This window comes from Arvicanthis niloticus, chromosome X (assembly GCF_011762505.2).
Source record: "Arvicanthis niloticus isolate mArvNil1 chromosome X, mArvNil1.pat.X, whole genome shotgun sequence".
Taxonomy (NCBI): Eukaryota; Metazoa; Chordata; class Mammalia; order Rodentia; family Muridae; genus Arvicanthis; species Arvicanthis niloticus.
Genome location: NC_047679.1, coordinates 28,497,571 through 28,518,540, shown reverse-complemented (window position 1 = coordinate 28,518,540; position 20,970 = coordinate 28,497,571). Strand labels below are relative to the sequence as shown.

Sequence of the window (20,970 nt, the reverse complement as noted above, 5' to 3'; positions counted from 1 at the left end):
CCTGGTGCACACAAAGGCAAGAGGTACTCATTGGATTCCCAGGCACTGAAATTACAGATGGTTGTGAGCTGCCACATGGGGATTAGGAAATGAAGCTAGGTCCTCTGCAAGAATAGCAAAGTACTCTTAACTGTTGAGCCATCTCTCCAGCCTCTGATAGGAAATATTAATCTATATTAAATCATTATCCTTCTATGGGGCTTTTATTAACATAAAAATTAGTAATAGAGATTCTCTTCTAATAACTACTGTATATCATGATGAAAACTAAGCTTCAACCTTTCTAATGAATATACTGTCCTTGTGGCCTATAACTAATAAACAAGAAGTCCATGAATGCAAGCAATGTATGAAGATTTGTGCAACATTTATTTGGGGTTAATCCTTAGTTGTTTGCTGTATAACTTTGTGAACATGGATTTAAACTAATTATAATAAAATATTAATACAACCAAATGATACCTCTATAAGTTATAATAAGAAAATAACTTTTAAACAGTTGCCTTCACCCATGCTGCAACCTTCTCTACTGGCTGATAACAAGTAAATTCTGTTACTGCCTGATTCAAACTTAAAGAAAATATCTTGTCTTTCATCTTGACAGGGAAAAAGGATATTATCAGTAAACATTGAAGTTCACAATATTTTCCACAAAGATAGTATCTGCTTAATAATAACCACCCACATATTACTTTGAAAACAAGGTTCACATAGTACTGGACAAAGAAAAGCACCATATGACACTTAGAGTTATTTTATTTCCTAATTATAAATCTCAAAATCATTAGTGCCCATCTATTAAATTTAATGGATGCCAAGATGACATCTATTAAAGTAAACATTATTTTTTTTATTTTAAAAAACATGGAATGGAAGGACAGTCCCTTGACATAACTATTTTAAGTAAATAAGTGATACCAGTTTCTATTAAGTCATCAACAAAAACGACTGTCTACTCTTACTGGCTTTGAACACACTTGCTTTCTCTAGCCAATGCAGTAAGATATAAAACTGAAATAAGAGTAGCAACTATTATACAAAATGTATAATAATAAAAACTCAGTTGGTATGATTTAAAAAATAAACTCAAGAAAAACTCCAAAAATTAATAAGAGAATTAAATACAACACAGATCAATCTCATAAGCTTTAATAATAATTTCATCATTGATAAGATAAATAACCTTAGATTATTATCCTCAAACCCTTAGATTCTACTCAAAAAAGGTAAATAATTAATACTAGTAATCTTATTAGTCATGAATACTAGATACAATTATGGAAATTATTGAAACATGGTACATGGTAAAGTTTACTACAAAAACATCAGTAACAATACATAAACTACTAGTAATATTAAGTAGAAGCACAAAATAAGATTTTTTTGGTCATAAAATGGTCATAAACATTTAATGGAATGCTACAAATAAGTAATGGGAAGATGGCATGCTGGAAAATATTCTCTTCACCATAGCAACAAAAATTAAAATACTCCAGCATCACAAAAATCAAAAATATACATATACACATACATACATACATACATACATACATACATACATACATACACACACATACATGCATGCATGCATACAGGTATTCCTAAAGAGCATTTATGTAAACTGTGTGGTCTAAGGGGACATTTTGGCTGATGGAGAGGCAGAAGAAAAGTCTAAACAACAGTTTCATATGACTCAGCCTACTCCTACTAGTCTCTGTTTAAACCTATGGCAATTTTGCCTTTTTAAAGTTAAAAACTGAAGAAGAAACTGGTATAAATGCAGACTGGGGACTTGTATGTGGTCTCTACTCTCTATCAAGTCCTATGAGCCTGTTTTAGCTCTGCAAGTAGAAGAACAGGGACATAAGCTGGCACGGTTGAGTTTTGCATAGGATGTAGTGTGCTTGCCAGCACAAGTACTACTTTAGGACCCCTTTCCCTTTTATAAACCAAACTGTCTCGAGACACTTGGCATGTCAAAAATCAGACACCATCCTGGCCTAATATCTGGGAATGTTTAACTAACTGATCTTAGCACTTCAGTTAGGCAGGCCTAGGCAGAGGTTATCTGGAATCTTCCCACCAAAGAAGGTGTGAGAAATCAACCTACAAAGTACATGCATAGTGGCATATGCCTGTCATTCCGGTGCTCAATATGCTGAGGTAGGATAATTAAGAGTTCAAAGCCAGCTTGATCTACATAGAAAGTTCAGTCACCTTATCCTTACTGAAAGTCTGCCTCAGGAAATGAAAAGGAGAAGGGAAAGTGTGAAGAGGATAGGAGAGGGAGGCAGAAGGATGGAGGAAAAGGAAGGGAGTAAAGAGGAGAATGCGTATGTTCACCAAAAGATATACTACATAAATATGCACGGCAGCGCAATTATACTGCCAAATTGAAAACAACCCAAGCACACATAAACAACCGAATGCATAAATTATAGTGCATTGTTAAAAAGGAATGCAATTCCACGATAAGAATGACTAAATTACAATAACATGAATGATCTCACAAGTACGATGTTGAGTAAAAAGAACCTAGATTCAAGGTTTATTGTGTATGCTTCTACTTCTACAAATAAATTACGAACAAGCATAATTAATTAATTTATGATATAGAAATTCAAAAATAGTTCCATAGTGTGGTGGGAGTTGGGTTCTAACTAGATGAAGCAGAAGGGAAGTTTCTGTGGCTCCAATAATGATTGGGTGATATATACTTTTTTAACTTTTGAGAGAAGATCTCATGTAACAAGGATGACCTTGAATTTCTAGTCCTCCTACGTCCTCTTCAAAAGCTGAGATTGTAAGCCCGTGTCAGCATGCTTGACTTCTGCAGTCTAGGGACTGAGCACCAGCCTAGCACTCTCTCAACTAAGCTATACCCCTAGCCATCATGTCTTAGTTCTGGTTCTGAGGACTTGTTTCCTTGGCATGTTGTCTTTGAGAAAATATCAGTCAAATATAATTTGTATATTTTCCTATAATATGCACTATATTTCAAGGAAAACACTGTTCCCTTCTTTGAGAAGAAATGTTCTATTATATTTTTAAATCATATGCAAAGTTTCTTTTTCAAAATGCAGATTTAAAAAAAATGGAGCGTCTGAGTAAATATCTCTGAGCTGCAACCCAGCCATCTGTGGTTCTAAAATCCCATAAAAGTGACTCTGAAGGGAGTCTAGGATAACATATTAGCTCTTGAGTAGAGAGAGCCATGTTTCATTTCATCATTTTACCCTCCCCTGACCAAAATATTTTGACCAAGAACAAGAAGCACAAATGACTGTCTTCAAAATGGCAGAGTACCTACTTCCATTCAGTTCCTACTCACCAGGGTCAAGTATTCCAGAACTCAGAAAGCTTCTATGGATTTGTAAATGCTTTCATTGGTTTCACTTGTATATGCTTGGCTCAAACCATGCCACAAAAACACCATTCTTCTTGCTACTTTGAAGAGTATTTCCAGGCCAGAAAGATGGCTTAGTGGGTAAAGTGCCTGCTGCTAAGCCAGACGACCTGAGTTCTAAGATCCTCATGGTAGAGAAAACCAAACACCACTGCAAGTTGTCTTCTGACCTCCACACACATGCCACATACATACATATGTATGTATGTATAAATATTTTTAATTTTTGTGGTGCAAGAGTGTTTTAATTTTTGTTGCTATGGTGAAGAGAATATTTTCCAGCATGCCATCTTCCCATTACTTATTTGTAGCATTCCATTAAATGTTTATGACCATATCTTATTTTGTGCTTCTACTGAATATTACTAGTAGTTTATGTGTTATTACTGATGTTTTGGTAGTGAACTTTACCATGTACCATGTGTTTCAGTAATTTCCATAATTTCATCTAGTATTCATGACTAATAACCGCTAAGCCATTTCTTCAACCTCCAATAGTAATTATTTTCTTTTTTTCTCTCTCTTCTCTCTCTTCTCTCTCTCTCTCTCTCTCTCTCTCTCTCTCTCTCTCTCTCTCTCTCTCTCTCTCTCCACACACACACACACGGGCTGTTCCTAAATTTCTTGCATGTTGTTAAATAAAAAATTGTTAGCTCAAAGGGGCTCTTTTGTTTTGTTTTATTTTGTTTTACAGCTTTTAGATTTGGCATCTACTTTGGAAATAGCAGAGAGATTTTATTTAGCAAGAAAAATATGTCTTATGTATAATTATAACTTTAAACTCCTATACAGCCTGCTCTAATTAAAAATGTTTATATAGATGATAGACAAATTGATATCTGCATTATAGAAAGTATCTTAGTCCAATTTATGCTATTGTAGCAGAATGTCATAAACAGGATAATTTAAAGCAAACACAAGTATTTGAATGGCTTTGGTTGATTTCTGATTCTTTTAAATTCTGGTTCAGAAAATAAACTAAAATGCATCTTGTGTATCTTAAGTATGAAACAGTTGTCAATTTTTAAAGGAATTATAAGAACAATTACTATATATTATAGATTTTTAAAATATTCATATATAAAGGAGAAATAAAATATAAACCACAAACTATCTAAGGGTTCTAAAAGTTGGGAAATCTAAGATCAAGGAGAAATGTTGGGTGAAGACTTTATGCTATAAGCCATCACATCACACAACAAAAGGACAGGTACAAGGAGAGGAACAGGTCAGATCCATATGCATAAGGTCAACACTATTTAAATAAAGAATCCAGTATGGATAGTCTCTAACTTAAACAGCTCTTACAGAGTCCACTTTACAACATATTTCATGAACTCTGGGGAAAATATTTAAGACAAAGAAAACATACAGACCAGAGAGAGAGAGGGGGGAGAAGAAAAATTACTTTTCATCTAATATTTTCACCTTGACTCCACTGCATGAAATACTCAAAATATTTGGATTTTTGTAAGCATAGAAGTTCTATGGGTAAAACATACAATCTTCTTTAGTAAGCTACCATTATGTATCAACAGATTGTGGTTCAAGACAAAGTATTTAACAAATGAATGCTCAATATTATCGTTTCTTTTTCATTAAATGCTGATTTAGCAAATCCCATTCAGATAGGAAAAAAGATGTGAACTGAGTTCATTAGTTGTTTGTTGGGTGTCATGCAGACAAGAAAGGTAAGTACCTTTTAATTGCATAGTATCTCCCATTTTCATTTACATTTCTTTTTTAATATTTTCTTTTTTCATATCAGGTTTATTCTTTTTTATTGGATATTTTCTTTATTTACATTTCAAATGTTATCACCTTTCCTGGTCCCCCCCCCAAAAAAAACCATTTACATTTCTTAATGAAGGCAATTCAATGACTAACAACTGCTTTTCAAAAGCCTATACTTGAGGAGTGAAATGAACATTTGGCAGTTAAGAGTACATACTATCCTTGCAGAGGGCCTGAGTTCAGTTCCCAATACCCATATCGCAGAGTTCATAACCTTCTGCAACTCCAGCTCTAGGGACTCCAATGTCTCCCTTTTGACCTCCGTGTACTTTGTATACACCTGTACATCCCCGCACATATACATAATTTTAAAATAAGAATAAATAAAGCCTTAAGAGGATAAACTTTCTTCCGACTTACCTGAATCTTCATCATTTGTCTTTGTATAGTTTTCCAACATGAAAGAAAAAAAGTTGGATAGCTGTACAAGATAAAATTATGCAAATCATTAATGAAGAGTAAGGAGCCACCATAGCAAATAGCAGAGTTCTACTGAAGTCCCTTACTCTCCTGCTGTATTCATGCCAAGAGTCACAGAGGGGCAGCACCACACAGAGGTGCAAAGAAGATTACATATGCATTCTTCACTGGGAAGCTGCCCATCCACAACTGACTGAAGCAAGAGTGTAACCATGCAGCTCTCCACCTCCTTGCCATGTACAGGACAAGCTATGATGTGTTTCACATTTAAGCACTTCTCCTGGGATCAGGCTGAAGTTAGACTTGTCCAGAAAGAATAGTTTTTTTTTTTTTTCTGGTTTCTTTGCTGGTCCTGTCTTGCTTTCTTTACTTCCTTAAAGGTTATTCCAGAAAATAATCTGTCAATCTCAGTAAATCACTGTTTTAACCAGACTCCATTTCAAGGAGTCCACTCTAAAGTTTTGTTCATTATGCTCTCTCCCTTTTATCTCTTTGGTGGTATGATAAATATTGTTTAAAGTGATAGCCTACATGGGTTTGGAGAGATTGCTCAGTGGCTAAGAGTACTTGCTGGTTTGATTCCCAGCACACACATAGCAGTTTACAAAATATGTGTAACTCAAATCTCAGGGTATTCAATTCCTTCTTCTGTCCTCCATGGGCATTCAACACACATGGTGAACAGACATACATGAAGGCAAAACACCTACACACACACACAAAAAAAAAATAAATACTTTTTAAAGGGTTCTAATCAGAGCAAAGGGAACATTGAATGACTTTTGTCATTCAATTTGTCATTAAAAATGCAGCTTTTGTTGTGGTGGTTGGTGGTAGTGGGGGGTTTTGACTTTTGTTTTTATTTTGTTGGTTGGTTGGTTTGGTTTGGTTGATTTTTTGTTTTGTTGAGACAGGGTCTCATTGTGCAGCCCTGACTGTTGTGGAACTCACTGTATAGACCAGATTAGCCTCAAACTCACAGATATCCTCTTGTTTCTGCCTCCTGAGTGCTTAGATTTAAGACATGTACCACCATGTCTGGTCTAACCTGTACTATTTTAATGGCTACCAAGAAGAGATTTGCCAACTTAACTTTTTTTTGAACCTGGTTTAATTATTTTTAAAGATCATAGTCTGACACTTAAATATGGTTGTTAAAACTTTAAACAATATCAAAGGAAAATAAGTCTCTCTTAATATCCCTGACCACTCATCAATGATACTCTTGTCCCTGCCAGTAGCTACTATGCAGAGTTCACTGTGTTGTTTTTCCCCAGAGTTTGGTTGCATGCTTAATTTTCTTTTATGTACTGGGGTAAACTCTAGGTAAGTTGGTTCTTTCATTACTAACTATATTGAAGAACTTTCTAAGATCATTTTATAGTTAAAAGGTACTCATTTTTATCAGTGAGTATTAAAGCTAGAGTTATGAATTTTGTGCTATAAGCTTTATAAAGGACTTTGACATTCACAGATTTTGTTTTAGAACTTTCATTGGCTTGTTCCCTGGAAAATCTTTCTTTTTTTAAGGCCTAAAAGTAGCCTGTCTGAAGGGGTTTGGAGATAGCTTAGTTGGCAAAGTGCTTGCCATGAGAACTTGACTTTGGTCCCAGGAACGTATATAAAAAGTCAGACAGGGCAGTATCTATGTATATTCCCAGAATTGGAGAGGCAGAGACAAGAAGGTCCCCAGCAATCACTTCCCTAATAGCCTAACCTAATTGGGGAGTTTTAGATCTCAACATCCTAGCTCAGAAAAACAAAGGTGAACAGCTCTTAAGGAATAATGCCCATTCCACACACATGCACATATATGTGCATACACTACTATACCCACACATACAAGAACATATGCAAACACAACTATTTTTTCTGGGCTGAGGATATGGCTCAGTGGTACAGTGTTTACCTAACATGTACAAGACTCTGGGTTCAACCCTCCTACTTGCATTTAAAAAAAATTCCATTCATAAAGTAATGACTTAATTTACCATTAGGGAATATGCTCGAAAAATAGAAAAAGACTATTTTTATTAGTTAGACATCTGGCATTGCTCTAAAAATGCAAACTTTAAAGCTGAAAAACATCTTCCCAAATCACAATCTCTCAATAGCTAGTTCCAAAACAATGTCATTACAGCCTCTGTAAAAGCATTTCATGAAGGTTCCTCTGCTTCAAACAGACCCATAGTTTCATTCTTTCAAAACAAGAAGAGGGGAGGGAGGGAGAGAAAGAGAAAGAAAGAGGAGGGGAAGAGATAGGGGATGGAAGGAGAGATGTAGGGATGGAAGGAAGGAGGGAGAAAGAGGGAGAGAGAAGGAGGGAGAGAGAAAAGGAGAGAGAGAGAGAGAGAGAGAGAGAGAGAGAGAGAGAGCTACTTCTTGCCACACAGACCTGCATTTGGCCTTGCTCGTCAGCATATTCAATAGACTGGAAGATGGCGAGGGCATAATGTTGTCTGGCCCTCAGTCGAGCTCTGTACCGTCTGTACCAATTTTGGATGACTAATGCGGCTCTCACCACTGCAGACCCACAGGATATGAAAGGCAGAGAAAAACAATTACATACAGCTTTGGGGGAAGCAGGTGTTTTAACAAGAAAACAACCAAACAATTTTTTAGTCCTACAAAATTGGAAAATTATAAACAATAACATTGACCTTTATGCTTTTTATAAAATGTTCTTCAGTTTCAAGCACTCAGAGAACTCAGAGAGCAATGATGTCATAGCCATTAAGGGTAGAAGTTTCAAAGTAAGATTGCCTGAACTTGGTGCTGCCTGGCTGTGCCTGGCTGTCAGTCACTAGGAAAAGGAATGCAGAGTTGCAGTGAATGCATACCATGGAGTATCTTGTCCCATTAGAAGCAATGAATTAAATAAATCTTTGGAAGTGTGGATGTGCTGGCTGATCAAACCTAGGTATACATGGGAATAGGAAAACTTAATTGAAAAAAAAATAATGCCTCCATAAGATTGGCCTCTGTAGGGTATTATCTTGATTAAAGATTAATGTGAGAGGGCAAAGCCAATTGTGAGTGGTGTCACCTTAGGGAAAGTGGTCCTAGATGGTATAAGAAAGCACACTGAATAAGCCAGGAGGAGCAAGCCATTAGGTAGTCCTACACTATGGCCTCTCCTTCAGTTCCTGCCTCTAGGTTCAATCTGTATCCCCAGGAGTTCTTCTATTCACCAAGCACAGAGGTATTGTTCAACATGGTTCACCAAGTACTTACAGAGTTCTTATAGTCCTCCAACACCATGAAGTTAAGAGAGAAAGAAGTACCTACTTATGCACACTTAGCCAGTAAGTGGAAGTGGACAGTGAAAACTGGAGCACAGACCTGACTCCAAGGCACAAGCTTTTTACCTCTAAAGAGATGTTGACCTATTGCTTTTCTTCAGTTTCCCCGTTTTCACAATGATATAATGAAATGACCACTGGACTTTCATCTACTTAGTATTAACAATGTTAACCAATAGATAACCAAGCCGATTTCTAATTAATAATAGACGGGTCTACTTCAACACTTTCAGTGCCTACAAATATCATCATCTCCATGATACATGTAAAGAAACTTAATTCATAGCAGCAAGTACGTTGTTCAAAGTCACCTAGCATAGATAGCTCTGACCCCAAACCCTGAGTTCTGAATACTAGGGCCAGTTATTTCACTCCCTAGTCCATTTAGACCTTTCCTTCCTTTGAATAATAACCACTATTTACTAAATACCTAGTATAGTTTGGCAGTAACTGGATACTACATATATCATCCTTTCTGCTCCTTCCCAATACAGGGAGGAATGGGAGTTAACATCCTTCTTCTGTCTCTGCTTAGACTCTGTGCAGGGCATGGTTGAAATTCTAACACACATGGAGGAGTCGCTGCTTTCTCTGGTGAACAAATGCATTCATTGTGTTCTATTCTGAGGCAGGATAGAAAGACAGGGGAAATGAAGGGGATGTGAAAGGGAAAGGAGACAGCCTCTCACCCTGGAGTCTGGTGAAAGTATTAAGCCAGCTGTGAGTCAAATAGACTGTAGGTATACGATATCTTTCTATGAATTATTGGTCAGAGAGACTCCAGAGGACCCCAAAATAACACAGCCGATTGCTATCACTCTTATTTACCCACCAGAATTAGATAATAAGACACTATTTCTGAAGACACCATGTGCTTTTGTTGCACCATTCATGTAGTTCAGTTGGTAAATCCAACTGGAAGCTTCCTCCCTGCTGTCTAGCTATCTTAGTGTCAGAAGGCGCTGTGTAGAACTTGAGAGGTCATCCACAGCTTACTAGGCCACAATGCATTATGCTAGGCAAGATAAGCTCACTGGTACAAGAGTGCCATGGCTATTACGGGGGTAACTAAGAAGTTTCTGATTGCATTTGAGGTCTACTCCACAGGAGGAAGATCATGCCTGGTACTATAAACCGTAGCTGAGCAGGTCATAGGGCCCAGGATGAAGTTTACTACTATTTTTCTTTTTTGGCAAAATGGACACGATGTCAAACTGCTTTCTAAATATTTGTGTTTATGCACATAGATCACCTCCATTCTGGGCCAGAAAAGGTCTTGTGTGCAGTGGGAAATGATTAATGCAAAGACTCATAACTAGGCAAAGTCGTGATAATAAATAACTCAAGAGATATTTTAAAGTTTATATGTATGAGTATTTTGCAAACATGTATGTATGTATGTATGTGTACCAGGTATATGCCTGTGCCCATAGAGTCTCAGAAGAGGGGTGTTAGATCCCTGAAACTGGAATTATGGGTGGTTGTGGGCCACCATGTTGGTGCTTGGAATCAAACCTGGGTCCTATGTGAAAACAACAGGTATTCGTTACTGCTGAGCCATCTCTCCAGTCCTATACATGACTTTTGAGTGCTCATCCCCAAACGGAACACCTATATATCACCCCCTCCAAGGCTAAGGAAGCATCAGGGAATACGGAGTAGAAATATAGAGCTAGAGGATAGGGAAGAGCATTGTGAACTGCTATCTTCTGGACATGACTGGCTTGTTACATCCATGAACTCACATCAGTGAGGATTACCTGCTCCTGACTGGGCTTCAACTTTCTACCTATGGAACAGGAGTCCACCAGGCCCCACCCCTCCATGAGGAGCTATAAGCAGTTAAGAATTGCTATGGGAGGTAGGAGTCATATTCCTCAGTGGTATAGCCACCAGTAAGATGGCCTCACTCAAGTAAACAGCCTTCAAGCCATGCTCATACAAACAACCCTAATTAAATGTGTGACACACAAAAGGACGGAAAAGTAGGAAAGGGATTTGTTGGGAAGAAGTTCAGTGTGGGAGGATATGAGAAAAAAATGGAGGGGAGAACATGATCAAAATACATTTTATATGAAAGGAATTTTTTTGTTGTTGTTTTTGGTTTTTCGAGACAGGGTTTCTCTGTGTAGCCCTGGCTGTCCTGGAACTCACTCTGTAGACCAGGCTAGCCTCGAACTCAGAAATCCGCCTGCCCCTGCCTCTGCCTCCCAAGTGCTGGGATTAAAGGCATGTGCTACCACCGTTGGGCTCATGAAAGGAATTATTAAAGAATCAAAAAGCTAAAACAAAAACATCAAGAAGGAAAGAATGAAAAAACCCAGTATATTTGAGGTAGGAGGAATGCATCTCAGTTGCCTGTCATGCCTATCACCCACAAAGCCCTGTGATGAACCCCCAGTGCTGCAAAAAACCAGGTGTGGTGGTATGCATCTGTATTCCCAGCAGTTAAAATGAAGAGGCAGAGCGCAGAAGTTCAGTGGTCCTTGGCTACAAAGCAAGTTAAAGGGCTGTCTGACTGCTTGACACCCTATCTTAACAAAGAAAGACATCCAGCACAGTTAACATTTACTGTGAAGATAGCCTACAGAAGAGACGGTATTCCTGTTCTATAGTGTTTCTACAGTACCACATGTGATGAGGACAGAGAGTATGAGGTGAGAGTACCGCACCATTCTACATGCTACCTCATGATTTGTGGCTGATTCCAAACACCACATTGGGTTCCATGCACAGTGGTCATGCACCTAGGTTCTAGAATTAAGAGACCCGAGTCTGGCTTTGCATTTCCTCACTGACAAGCAGGGTGACCCTAAGCAATATATCTCTGGATCTCAGTTGTGTTATTTGGCAAACTATGGCTAATGACAATTCATAAGAAGGATTAAATAAAATAAAATAAAATAATCTACTTAGGATGACTGGCACAAAGCAAATGTTCCTGATTTGTCTTGTTCACCAACCTCTTACCTGGATTTTTTAATTTCCTGCAGAATATTACAATAATAATTATCACCAGAGACAAGAATCTATTAAAAAAAACAAACAAATGGAAACAACTTGGCAATAAAAAATGGCAACAGAAAAGCCATCTGTGGGTCTTTTTGTGGTGTCCTTGACCCCTCCAAATTTGGATCCCTTCCCCCTACGTGGATTGCCTGGTTGGTCCATGGCAAGGGAGAATGTGCCTAGTCCAGCTGGGACTAGATATCCCAGGGTGGGGTGGTACCCAAGGGGGGCTACCCCCTTCTCTGAGAAGAGGAGGGGAAAGGGATTTTTAAGGGTGGGACTTAGAGGAGAGGAGGGAGGGGGCTGTGATCAGGATGCAAAGTGAATTTTTAAAAAGAATATTAACATGGGCAAAAAAAATATATAAAAGCCATGTGTGCTGGGTTAAAAAAAAAGGACAGGTAACTTACTAAACCTATGCTGTTGCTTCCCAAGGGATATATATGGCAGTAACTTTTTTTCCTCCTGTGTGGAATTAATGTGATCAGGAAGAGACACCTTCTTACACATCAAAACAGCAAGATAAGCTTTCCAACAAGAAGAAAGCTAGAAAACACTGATCTTCACCTCCTTGGGATATACTGAAGCCAAAACCCTTCAGGAAGTTTATCATATTTGGTTTCTACCTTGTGCTACTTTGGAATTTCCTGATCAAGCAGAGGGCCATCAACTGTATAGTATTACCCTGCAGTGTGTAGGTGGGCTCTCGGGCACAAGGTAGAATTTTCTAGACCTGCTATTGGTATGCCTTTGTCAGTTCATTCCCTTCCTGGAGAGGTTTCTGAGGAAGTTGAGTGCTCAAAAAGATAACAGTAGGGTATGGATCAAAACCCACTTTATTGGTCAACTGTGGCCCGAGTATTCAAAATTCCAATGCAGAACTCTGTTAGGGACCTGAGTTGAAGGATACAGGAAGTTGGAAGCTTGAGATCTAAGCAGGTCCTACTTTTTTTTTTTTTTACTCCACTGAGATGAGCTCTCCAGCTCCCCCATCAAATGCCCTCTAATTAGAGTTGTATTTCCCTATAGTCTTTCCCTCCTCACCTGCACTCAGTTCACCTACAAAATCTATTTCCCCTCCTCAGGAAGATCCATGTGCCTGCCCCACCTCGATCCCTTCTTGTCACTAAGCCTCTCTGGGTCTGTGGATTGTAGCATGGTTCTCCTTTACTTTACAGCTAATATCTACTTATAAATGAGTACACACCATGTTTGTCTTTCTGGGTCTGGGCTACATCATTCATTAATTCATCCTTTTCTTAGTATAACAAAATAAAATACAGTAAGATAAAATAAAAACTATCACATTGAAGCTGGACAAGACAAACAAAGAAAAGGAAAAGAGCCCAAGAGAAGGCACAAGAACCAGTGATCCATCCTTTCTATGCATGTTTCTCTTTATGCTGACTGATAGAGATGCCTTAACTTGCTTGGGTTTGGTTTTTTAAACAGGAGCATCCTTGGCAGTTTGTTAAGCCAGGACTTTCACATCTGGAATTACAAGGTATTCAGACTCTGCTTTTGAAATTCTGCTGGCAGAGGCCTTCTGTAGAAGCACAGGGATGAGCGAAATATTAATGTACCTTTAAGGAGCCTGGCAGTCAGTCAGGATGCCACAGAGCCCAAGTGAAATAGAGCTGATTAAAAGGGATTCAAGAGAACTGGAAAGAGAATGGATCCTCCAGTGGCAAAGGCTTTAATTGAGAAGGAAAATTATTCCCTCAACTGGTTAAAGCTTGGTAAGAATAGATAGAGTATGGCTCGCTGCTTGGTGGGAACCACAGGTGTCATTATTGTTACTTTGTTTACCTATAATATTTTATAGCTGCCACCTGTAAGACAATGGGGCTATTGTAGCCTCACTTCCAACTTCACTTGAGAAATAATATTAGACACAAACTCTGCGGACATAAAATGGTCACAAAGCCTATTACTTGAACAATGCCACTGTTTCTATGTCAAATGCCATAGGCAGGAAGATGGCTGGAAGTTTAAGTACAGCATGAACTACACAGTTAGTTCTAGGCCATCCTGGGCTACAGACGGAGCGCTCGCTCTCTCTCTCTCTCTCTCTCTCTCTCTCTCTCTCTCTCTCTCTCTCTCTGTCTCACACACACACACACACACTCACAAATAAAGAAAGAAATGTTATTGCTGGTATGACAATATTAAAAGGCAAGACCTTTGGAGTATCCTTCTGCCCCTCATAAATTGATTGGTGCTGTTATCTTAGGAGTGGGTTCCTGGGGAAAGGATGATTTAGCTCCATTCTTCTCTCTTTGTACACAGGCTCTCTCATCACACCATGTTCTCAGTCATGTTGTAAGGCAGCAAGAAGCCCCTTATCTAATGTTAATACCTTCATATTAGACTTCTATCCCAGCACTGTGAGAAATACCTTTTGTTTATAAATCACATAGTCTGCAGTATTCTGTTATAGCAGCAGCAAATGCACTACAACAGGATAATCAAAGCAGAGAGCTTATTAGCTTATTTAGACTTGCTCATCCACAAACTCTAGCTTCCCAGCAGAGCAAGGGATAGTCCTGAAAGGCGTGTTTTTACATTTTTAGACTATATTTATTTGTTTGCTGCAGGTGGTACTGGTGTGTGTCTGTGTGTACATGTACATGCTATAGTACACATATGGGAGTCAGAGGACAACTTACAGGAGTCATTTCTCTCCTGTCAGCATTATGGGTACCACAGATCAACTCGGGTCTTCAAACTTGGCAGCAAGCCCTTTACATATGAAGTCACCTTGACAGCCCCTGAAAGGCATTTTTGAAAGACTTTTTGAAGTGTGTTTGTGTGTGTGTGTGTGTGTGAGAGAGAGAGAGAGAGAGAGAGAGAGAGAGAGAGAGAGAGAGAGAGAGAGATTATAGAAGTCTGTGGAAGCTAGAGAGCTAGAGGCATTAGATTTAGATCCCTGGAGAAGGAGTTACAGGTGGTTGTGAACTGTCTTATGTCATACACACACACACACACACACACACACACACACACACACACACACACACACACGATACATATAACTCCAGTCCTCTGCAAACGTCCTATGTGCTCTTGACCACTAAGACATCATTCCAACTCCAGACATTTTCTGGACTAAAGCATGAAGCTCAATCTCCAAATGATGATGGGTGTTTTCAAATCATCAGTTTCTTTAAGAGACCATAGAGATGATAATTTTATCCTTGTCAGAAACCTCTGACTTTCCAGTTGGACAAGAGTGAGAATTAGAAGCCATTTATATTACATTTTATTTACTTGTTCATTTACTCACCAATTCTGTCTAGAAGAGGTTTTAAACCTAAGTTCTGAATTTGTAATTAGAATATTTCCATTTTAGTCTTTACTGAACCAGGTGCCAGCTGTGTAACTTCAGGCAAATCAAGTAACCTCTCTGGCCATCATTTCTCCTGTGAACACTGACAACTTTGGGTTTATGTGATCTCTAAGATCCTTTCCAATTAGAAAATATTCAAACCATCTGCTTTTTTAGTGACACAGCTGCAGCCAACTTATTATTGCACATAGCAAAGATGAAAATAACTATTGAAGGACAAACTATGTGGAAAACTCAATGCTCAACCAGAAACTTTTGGGGAAAAAACCCACAAGACACATTTAAAGGCTACTCAAAACTAAGCAAGACTTGGTACAGATGTAGCTCAGTGGAACAACACGTGCCTAGCATGTTTAAGACCCTGGTTTTCATCCATAACACTCCTAAATAAAACTAAATAAACAATGAATAAATAAATTATCCCTGTAGGAAAATATAAGTCAAACCACAGATAACTTTGGTTTATCCATCAAGGAACTGTGGTCAAAGTTGATAACAAATGTTTCAGGAATATCCTTTTTCCTGGTATGACTTTCCTGACCCTTCAAGTCTTGTCTTAGTTTGTTGATTGATTGGTTTATGTCAGCAAGTCTTCATAAAGTCAAGGAACTTGCAATTCTTACCTCTGCCTCCAAGGGTTGAAGTTACAGGCCTGTACCACCACTCCCAATTTGCTTCTTTAAAACAATTGGATTATGACTGCTAATCTGTTGACTGGCATGATCAAGGGTGGGGAAAGATGAATGCAGAAGAAAACGAAGACCAGAGGGAGCTGAAATCAACTGACACACAGGCAGAGTCTAGGGCATAGAGGTCTCAGTGGAGAAAAGAGGTCAGAGAATGAGATGATAACTACAAAGATTTCCAGGGTAAGCCACAGTGTCAGGAAATGAAAGTAAGCAACTGAGTCTCAGTAGTGGTGGAGGTTGCTGAACTCAGGAAATCAAAGAACTAAGGTGTCACAAAGCATTGTGGTGCCAGGGCATCAGATCCAATGAAAATACTCTCAAGCTACAGGATGGTGAGACTTGGAGAAAGTCCTTGATGAATTAGAAGCTAAGGAAAATTTCCCCCAACTGAACTCTCTCTCCAGCCCAACACTGAAATTTTTTGAAGAGTATAGAATAGTTGTTTATAAAATATCCCTCAATTTTAATTTTTCTTCTATTTCTTCCCGATTTCATCTGGGTTATATATTTTGCTGGGATATGCAATGTGCCCTTCTCTGGGCGGTTATCAAGAAGCAGATGATAGAGCTGGGAAGTTGGCGCAGCAGTTAAGAGCACTTATTGATGTTGCAGAGGATCAGAGTTTAGTTCCCAGAACCTACATGGTGGCTCACAAGCATCCATGCCTCCAGTTCCAGGGCATCTGATGTCATTTTCTGGCCTCTATAGGCATACATGCAGGTAAGACACTCATACACAAAATAAAGCAATAAATCTAAAAATGTAAAGGTAACAATTAAAAAATAAGCACATGATGTTCAGTTTCATCAATGATTATGCTAAGTTGGATAGCTTGGTAATGATGATAGCCATAGGGTCGAAAATCTACTACCCAAGAAGTGCAGTTTTGTATCCTTTTAATAAACAATCTGCTATAACATGCTTGGAGACTATGGGGATATCTACTGAGTTCTGATTAAAGCAATTGCTTCCATGAGGGTGACAGAACAGTCACATTCCACCTCATTCTTTTATTTATATTAGGATTTGGATTTTCAAAACCCCACTGAAAGCCCCCCCCCCCCTTTTTTTTATCCAACAGGGAAATGGCACAACACAAAGACTACAAAGAGCCATCTTATGAAAGTTTACATTACAAGTGTAATCCTTGGCTACACCACTAGCTTAGGAAGCTCTAGCTAGGTAATACCAAAATAAAACAAGGAAGCTCAGTAAACCACTTGGACCAGGACAAAAGCAGCAATCCATTTTCTGTAAGAATTATTATTGTGAAGCTATCTAAATTGCTATTGTATTCTTAACTATCTAAAAGAACTGTAGCTAGTTGAAGGGATCAACCTCATTTTTAAGTATTTTTAAATTTTTTTCTCATAGGAAATATGCCCTATGCGACACTTCAGTAATGATGTTTGATCTTACATAGAAAAAACTAAATGCCTTGACGACAATTCTGTTTTATCTCCCTTGCTATTAATTACTAACCACATTTGTTCTTCAAAGGTCAAATACAATCAGAATTTTGTCAGTTACACCTGCTAAAAGCCTAATAGAATATGAACCATAATTATAGAAATGTTCTGATTATGGAAAATAACTGGCAACTGGAGCTTAGGTACTGTCCTTTCTGATATTAATTTGAAATATGTCTCTCTGTAACAGGATTTTTTATGATTAATAAGATGAGACCAGAAAGATGGCCTAGTAAAAGCTAAAAGCTAGTAAAAAGAAGTCACTCAAATAGATAATGTCACATCATTTTATTTTCTGCCATCTGAAGATTCTTGACTCAAAAACTGATATTTAAATAGCTTGTTGGGGTCTGAAAATGTTTAAGAATTTAAAAGCAAAAGTGGGCTAATCACACAAAAAGTAAAGGAAAAAGTGAAAATTTATTTAATTGGTATATAGAATTAAAAGGTTGTTGGAACTGAGTTGTTATTTTAGTTTGGTTTGGGATTTTTATCCATTTTACTCAAACAAGAAATGTGTTTGTATTATCAATCCTACACAAGTCTCAAGGCAAACATATTATCATATCAAAAAGTGATAGATTTTCTGTTATTGAGAGGGACTACAATTTCTAATGAAAAATAAGTGATCTCCGTTTACAAAGAAAAGTTTTAATGGAAATTCTCAATAAACTGGGAATTATAACATATGATGCAATGAAAAATGAAGGCATAGAATTAAACTCTCTCTCCACAGAGGAGCATGAGGGTGACAAAGTAAGAAGCCTAAGAACCCAGGGGACTTCCAACATTTAAAAGTTGGAAGAAAGTGGAGCCAGGGTGAACAATTCAGATAAAGACATAAAAGGAAACCTGAAAGAACGTGTTGTCACTGAAGCCAAGAGCAATAACTGGCAGAAATTTGAGCAGAATCAGACCAGACATGCTCCACTGAATTTTGAAGCTATTTAAGAATCTATCAGTTCATTTTTCCTGATCTAGGACTGATAAGGAAAAAGAGACAGCAATTTTGGAAGCTGGGAAATCCTGAATATAAGGTTATCTATTTGTAGATACCATCACCTTTGTTAAATTTCTTCAATAGGATTCAGTATTGTAATTATGTAAGAGAATATTTTCTCTTTAGGACATTCATGGTGAGGTTTATATAGGTCAACATAATAATGGCTTCAGGTTTTTCTTTTCAAATGGGAAGAAGATTGAAGATGGAAAGAAAGGATAGCAAAATATGAACAGGTGAAGCTAGCTAACAGGTATATGGGTATTCACTATCCTCTACATCCACGTAGAATTTGGTTTTCAATAACAGTAAATTAGAAGGAAAGTAACATAAAGTAAAATAAAATCTCATGAGAAAAATAAGGGGGTTGGAGCGATGACTCCATGGGTCTCACTCTATAATCTGAAGATTTGAGTTAGGACCCCAGCACCCAAGTAAAAAGTCAGGTTGAGCCATGCCTGCCTGTAATGCCAACACTATAGGAAGTAAACACAGGAAGGTGGGGTAGGAAGGCTGCCAGCTCCCAGCCTAGCTTCAGATTCATTGAGAAGACTTGTTTCAAAAGAATAGGCAGAACAATGTAAAACAAGGTACACTCTATGTTCTCCTCCTGGCCTCCATTCATGCAGAGGTGTGCACATGCACACCCACGCACACATACACACCACTCACATCCATACATATGTCCATCCATACAAACACCTACACACACTCACATAAACACAAAAAAGAAAAATATTAAAGGACAAGAACTTAACACCAAGAGGCTGATGGGTAACAGCTAGCAGAACAGGCAGAGAGGGAAAAGCAGTGTTCCAACAGTTCTAGTTCTACACAATCCAACAGACTTCCAATGACAGGATTTACAATGTATCTATTTCACTAAGGAGGAAAACAAGGGAGGTGGCAATTTAAAGTGACTTCTGCTACATTTTCCAATAAAGTAGTGCCAGTAAAGTAGTACTTCTGCTACAGTACCAATAAAGACTCCTTAATAGCAACCATAACAACAACAAACCAATAATAACAAGAATAGCAAAAGATAGCAAGGCAGTGGTTGCGCACGCCATTAATCCCAGCACTTGGGAGGCAGAGGCAGGCGGATTTCTGAGTTTGAGGCCAGCCTGGTCTACAGAGTGAGTTCCAGGACAGCCAGGGCTACACAGAGAAACCCTGTCTCGAAAAACCAAAAAAAAAAAAAAAAAAAAAAGAAAGAAAATAATTCTAGTCAGAGTTTCCTCTAAGAGTTTTAGTGGAATTTAATGAATGTGGTAGGTACTGAATAAATGATAACTATAACTTGTATTCTGTTATCTGTTACATATCACTAAAAGAAATAAAATAGTAACAATCAAAGTAATAATACAAATCCAGATATTATTTCTGTGTATAGATGGTGGCCATCCTATGAGAAGATGGTATTGATTTTACACAGGCTATTCTTTCTCAAAATTGCACAATACACCAGAGTCAGAGTATCATGATGGAGTTGAATGATCAAGCTAAGAAATTAAAAAAAAAAACGTTTAAATAATCAGAACCTGAGAAATAAGTATTAAGTTTTGGCACTGCCCTGCCAATTACTAGCTGTGTATTCTTGAGTAAATCAGCTTCCCTATTAAAACCTCACTTTATTTTTTTTAATTGGATTTTTTTTTTACATTTCAGATGTTATTCCCTTTCCCCTATCCCATCCCCCCTCCTCCTGCTTCTATGAGGGTGTGCCCCTACCCACCCACCAACTCCACCTCCCTGCGTTTGAATTCCCCCACACTGGGGCATCCAGCCTTCATGGGACTAAGGATCTCTTCTCCCACCTATTCCCAACAAGGCCTAAGTTTGAACCTGGCACTGAGTAAACCAGACTCAGTGGTACATGTCTGTCTGTAATCCCAACACTCTAGAGGAAGAAAATAGAAGGAGCAAAAGGAATTCAAAATCATCAATACAGTGAGTTTGAGACCAGCCTAGGATGTATGAGACCCTGTCTCAAGGAAACAAAATAAAACGAAAAGGTAATTTTTGTAGGAGGCATAGGAGGATGGAGTAGCTGACAGAAAAACTCCTTTGTAGCAGATATGAGTGAACTCAACGACAAGTATTTGCCATCAGCCCGTTCTGTTATGCAAAGGGGAATAATAAAGCTTCACTCTGGAGCAGGTCATGGTGGCTCTTGCATAACTTAAAACACTCTGGAAGACTGAGACAGCAGGATTGCAATAGAGTTGAGGCCAGCCTGGGCTTACTGTCTTAGGGATTTACTGCTATGAACAGGCACCATGACCAAGAACAACATTTAATTGGAGCTGGCTTACAGGTTCAGAGGTTCCGTCCATTATCATCAAGGTGGGGAGCATGGCAGCATCCAGGCAGGCATGGTGCAGGAGGAGCTGAGAGTTCTACATCTTCATCTGAAGGCTGCTAGCAGAATACTAGCTTCTAGGCAGCTAGGAAAGGGGTCTTAAGGCCCATGCCCACAATGACACACTTCCTCCAACAAGGCCACACCTACTTTAACAAGGCCACACCTCC

The 20,970-nt window shown here is 38.4% G+C and overlaps 1 protein-coding gene across 1 annotated transcript in view; it reads right to left on the bottom strand.

Annotated features, from left to right (window-relative positions):
* Ppef1 (protein phosphatase with EF-hand domain 1) overlaps nt 1–20,970 on the bottom strand; it is a 92,899-nt gene that overhangs the window by 55,278 nt on the left and 16,651 nt on the right. The window contains exons 4-5 of the mRNA XM_076918373.1: nt 8,016–8,143; nt 5,561–5,621 (exon numbers count right to left, since the gene is read on the bottom strand). Coding sequence (XP_076774488.1) covers nt 5,561–5,621; nt 8,016–8,143 — 189 coding nt within the window. The remainder of the gene's footprint in view (nt 1–5,560; nt 5,622–8,015; nt 8,144–20,970) is intronic.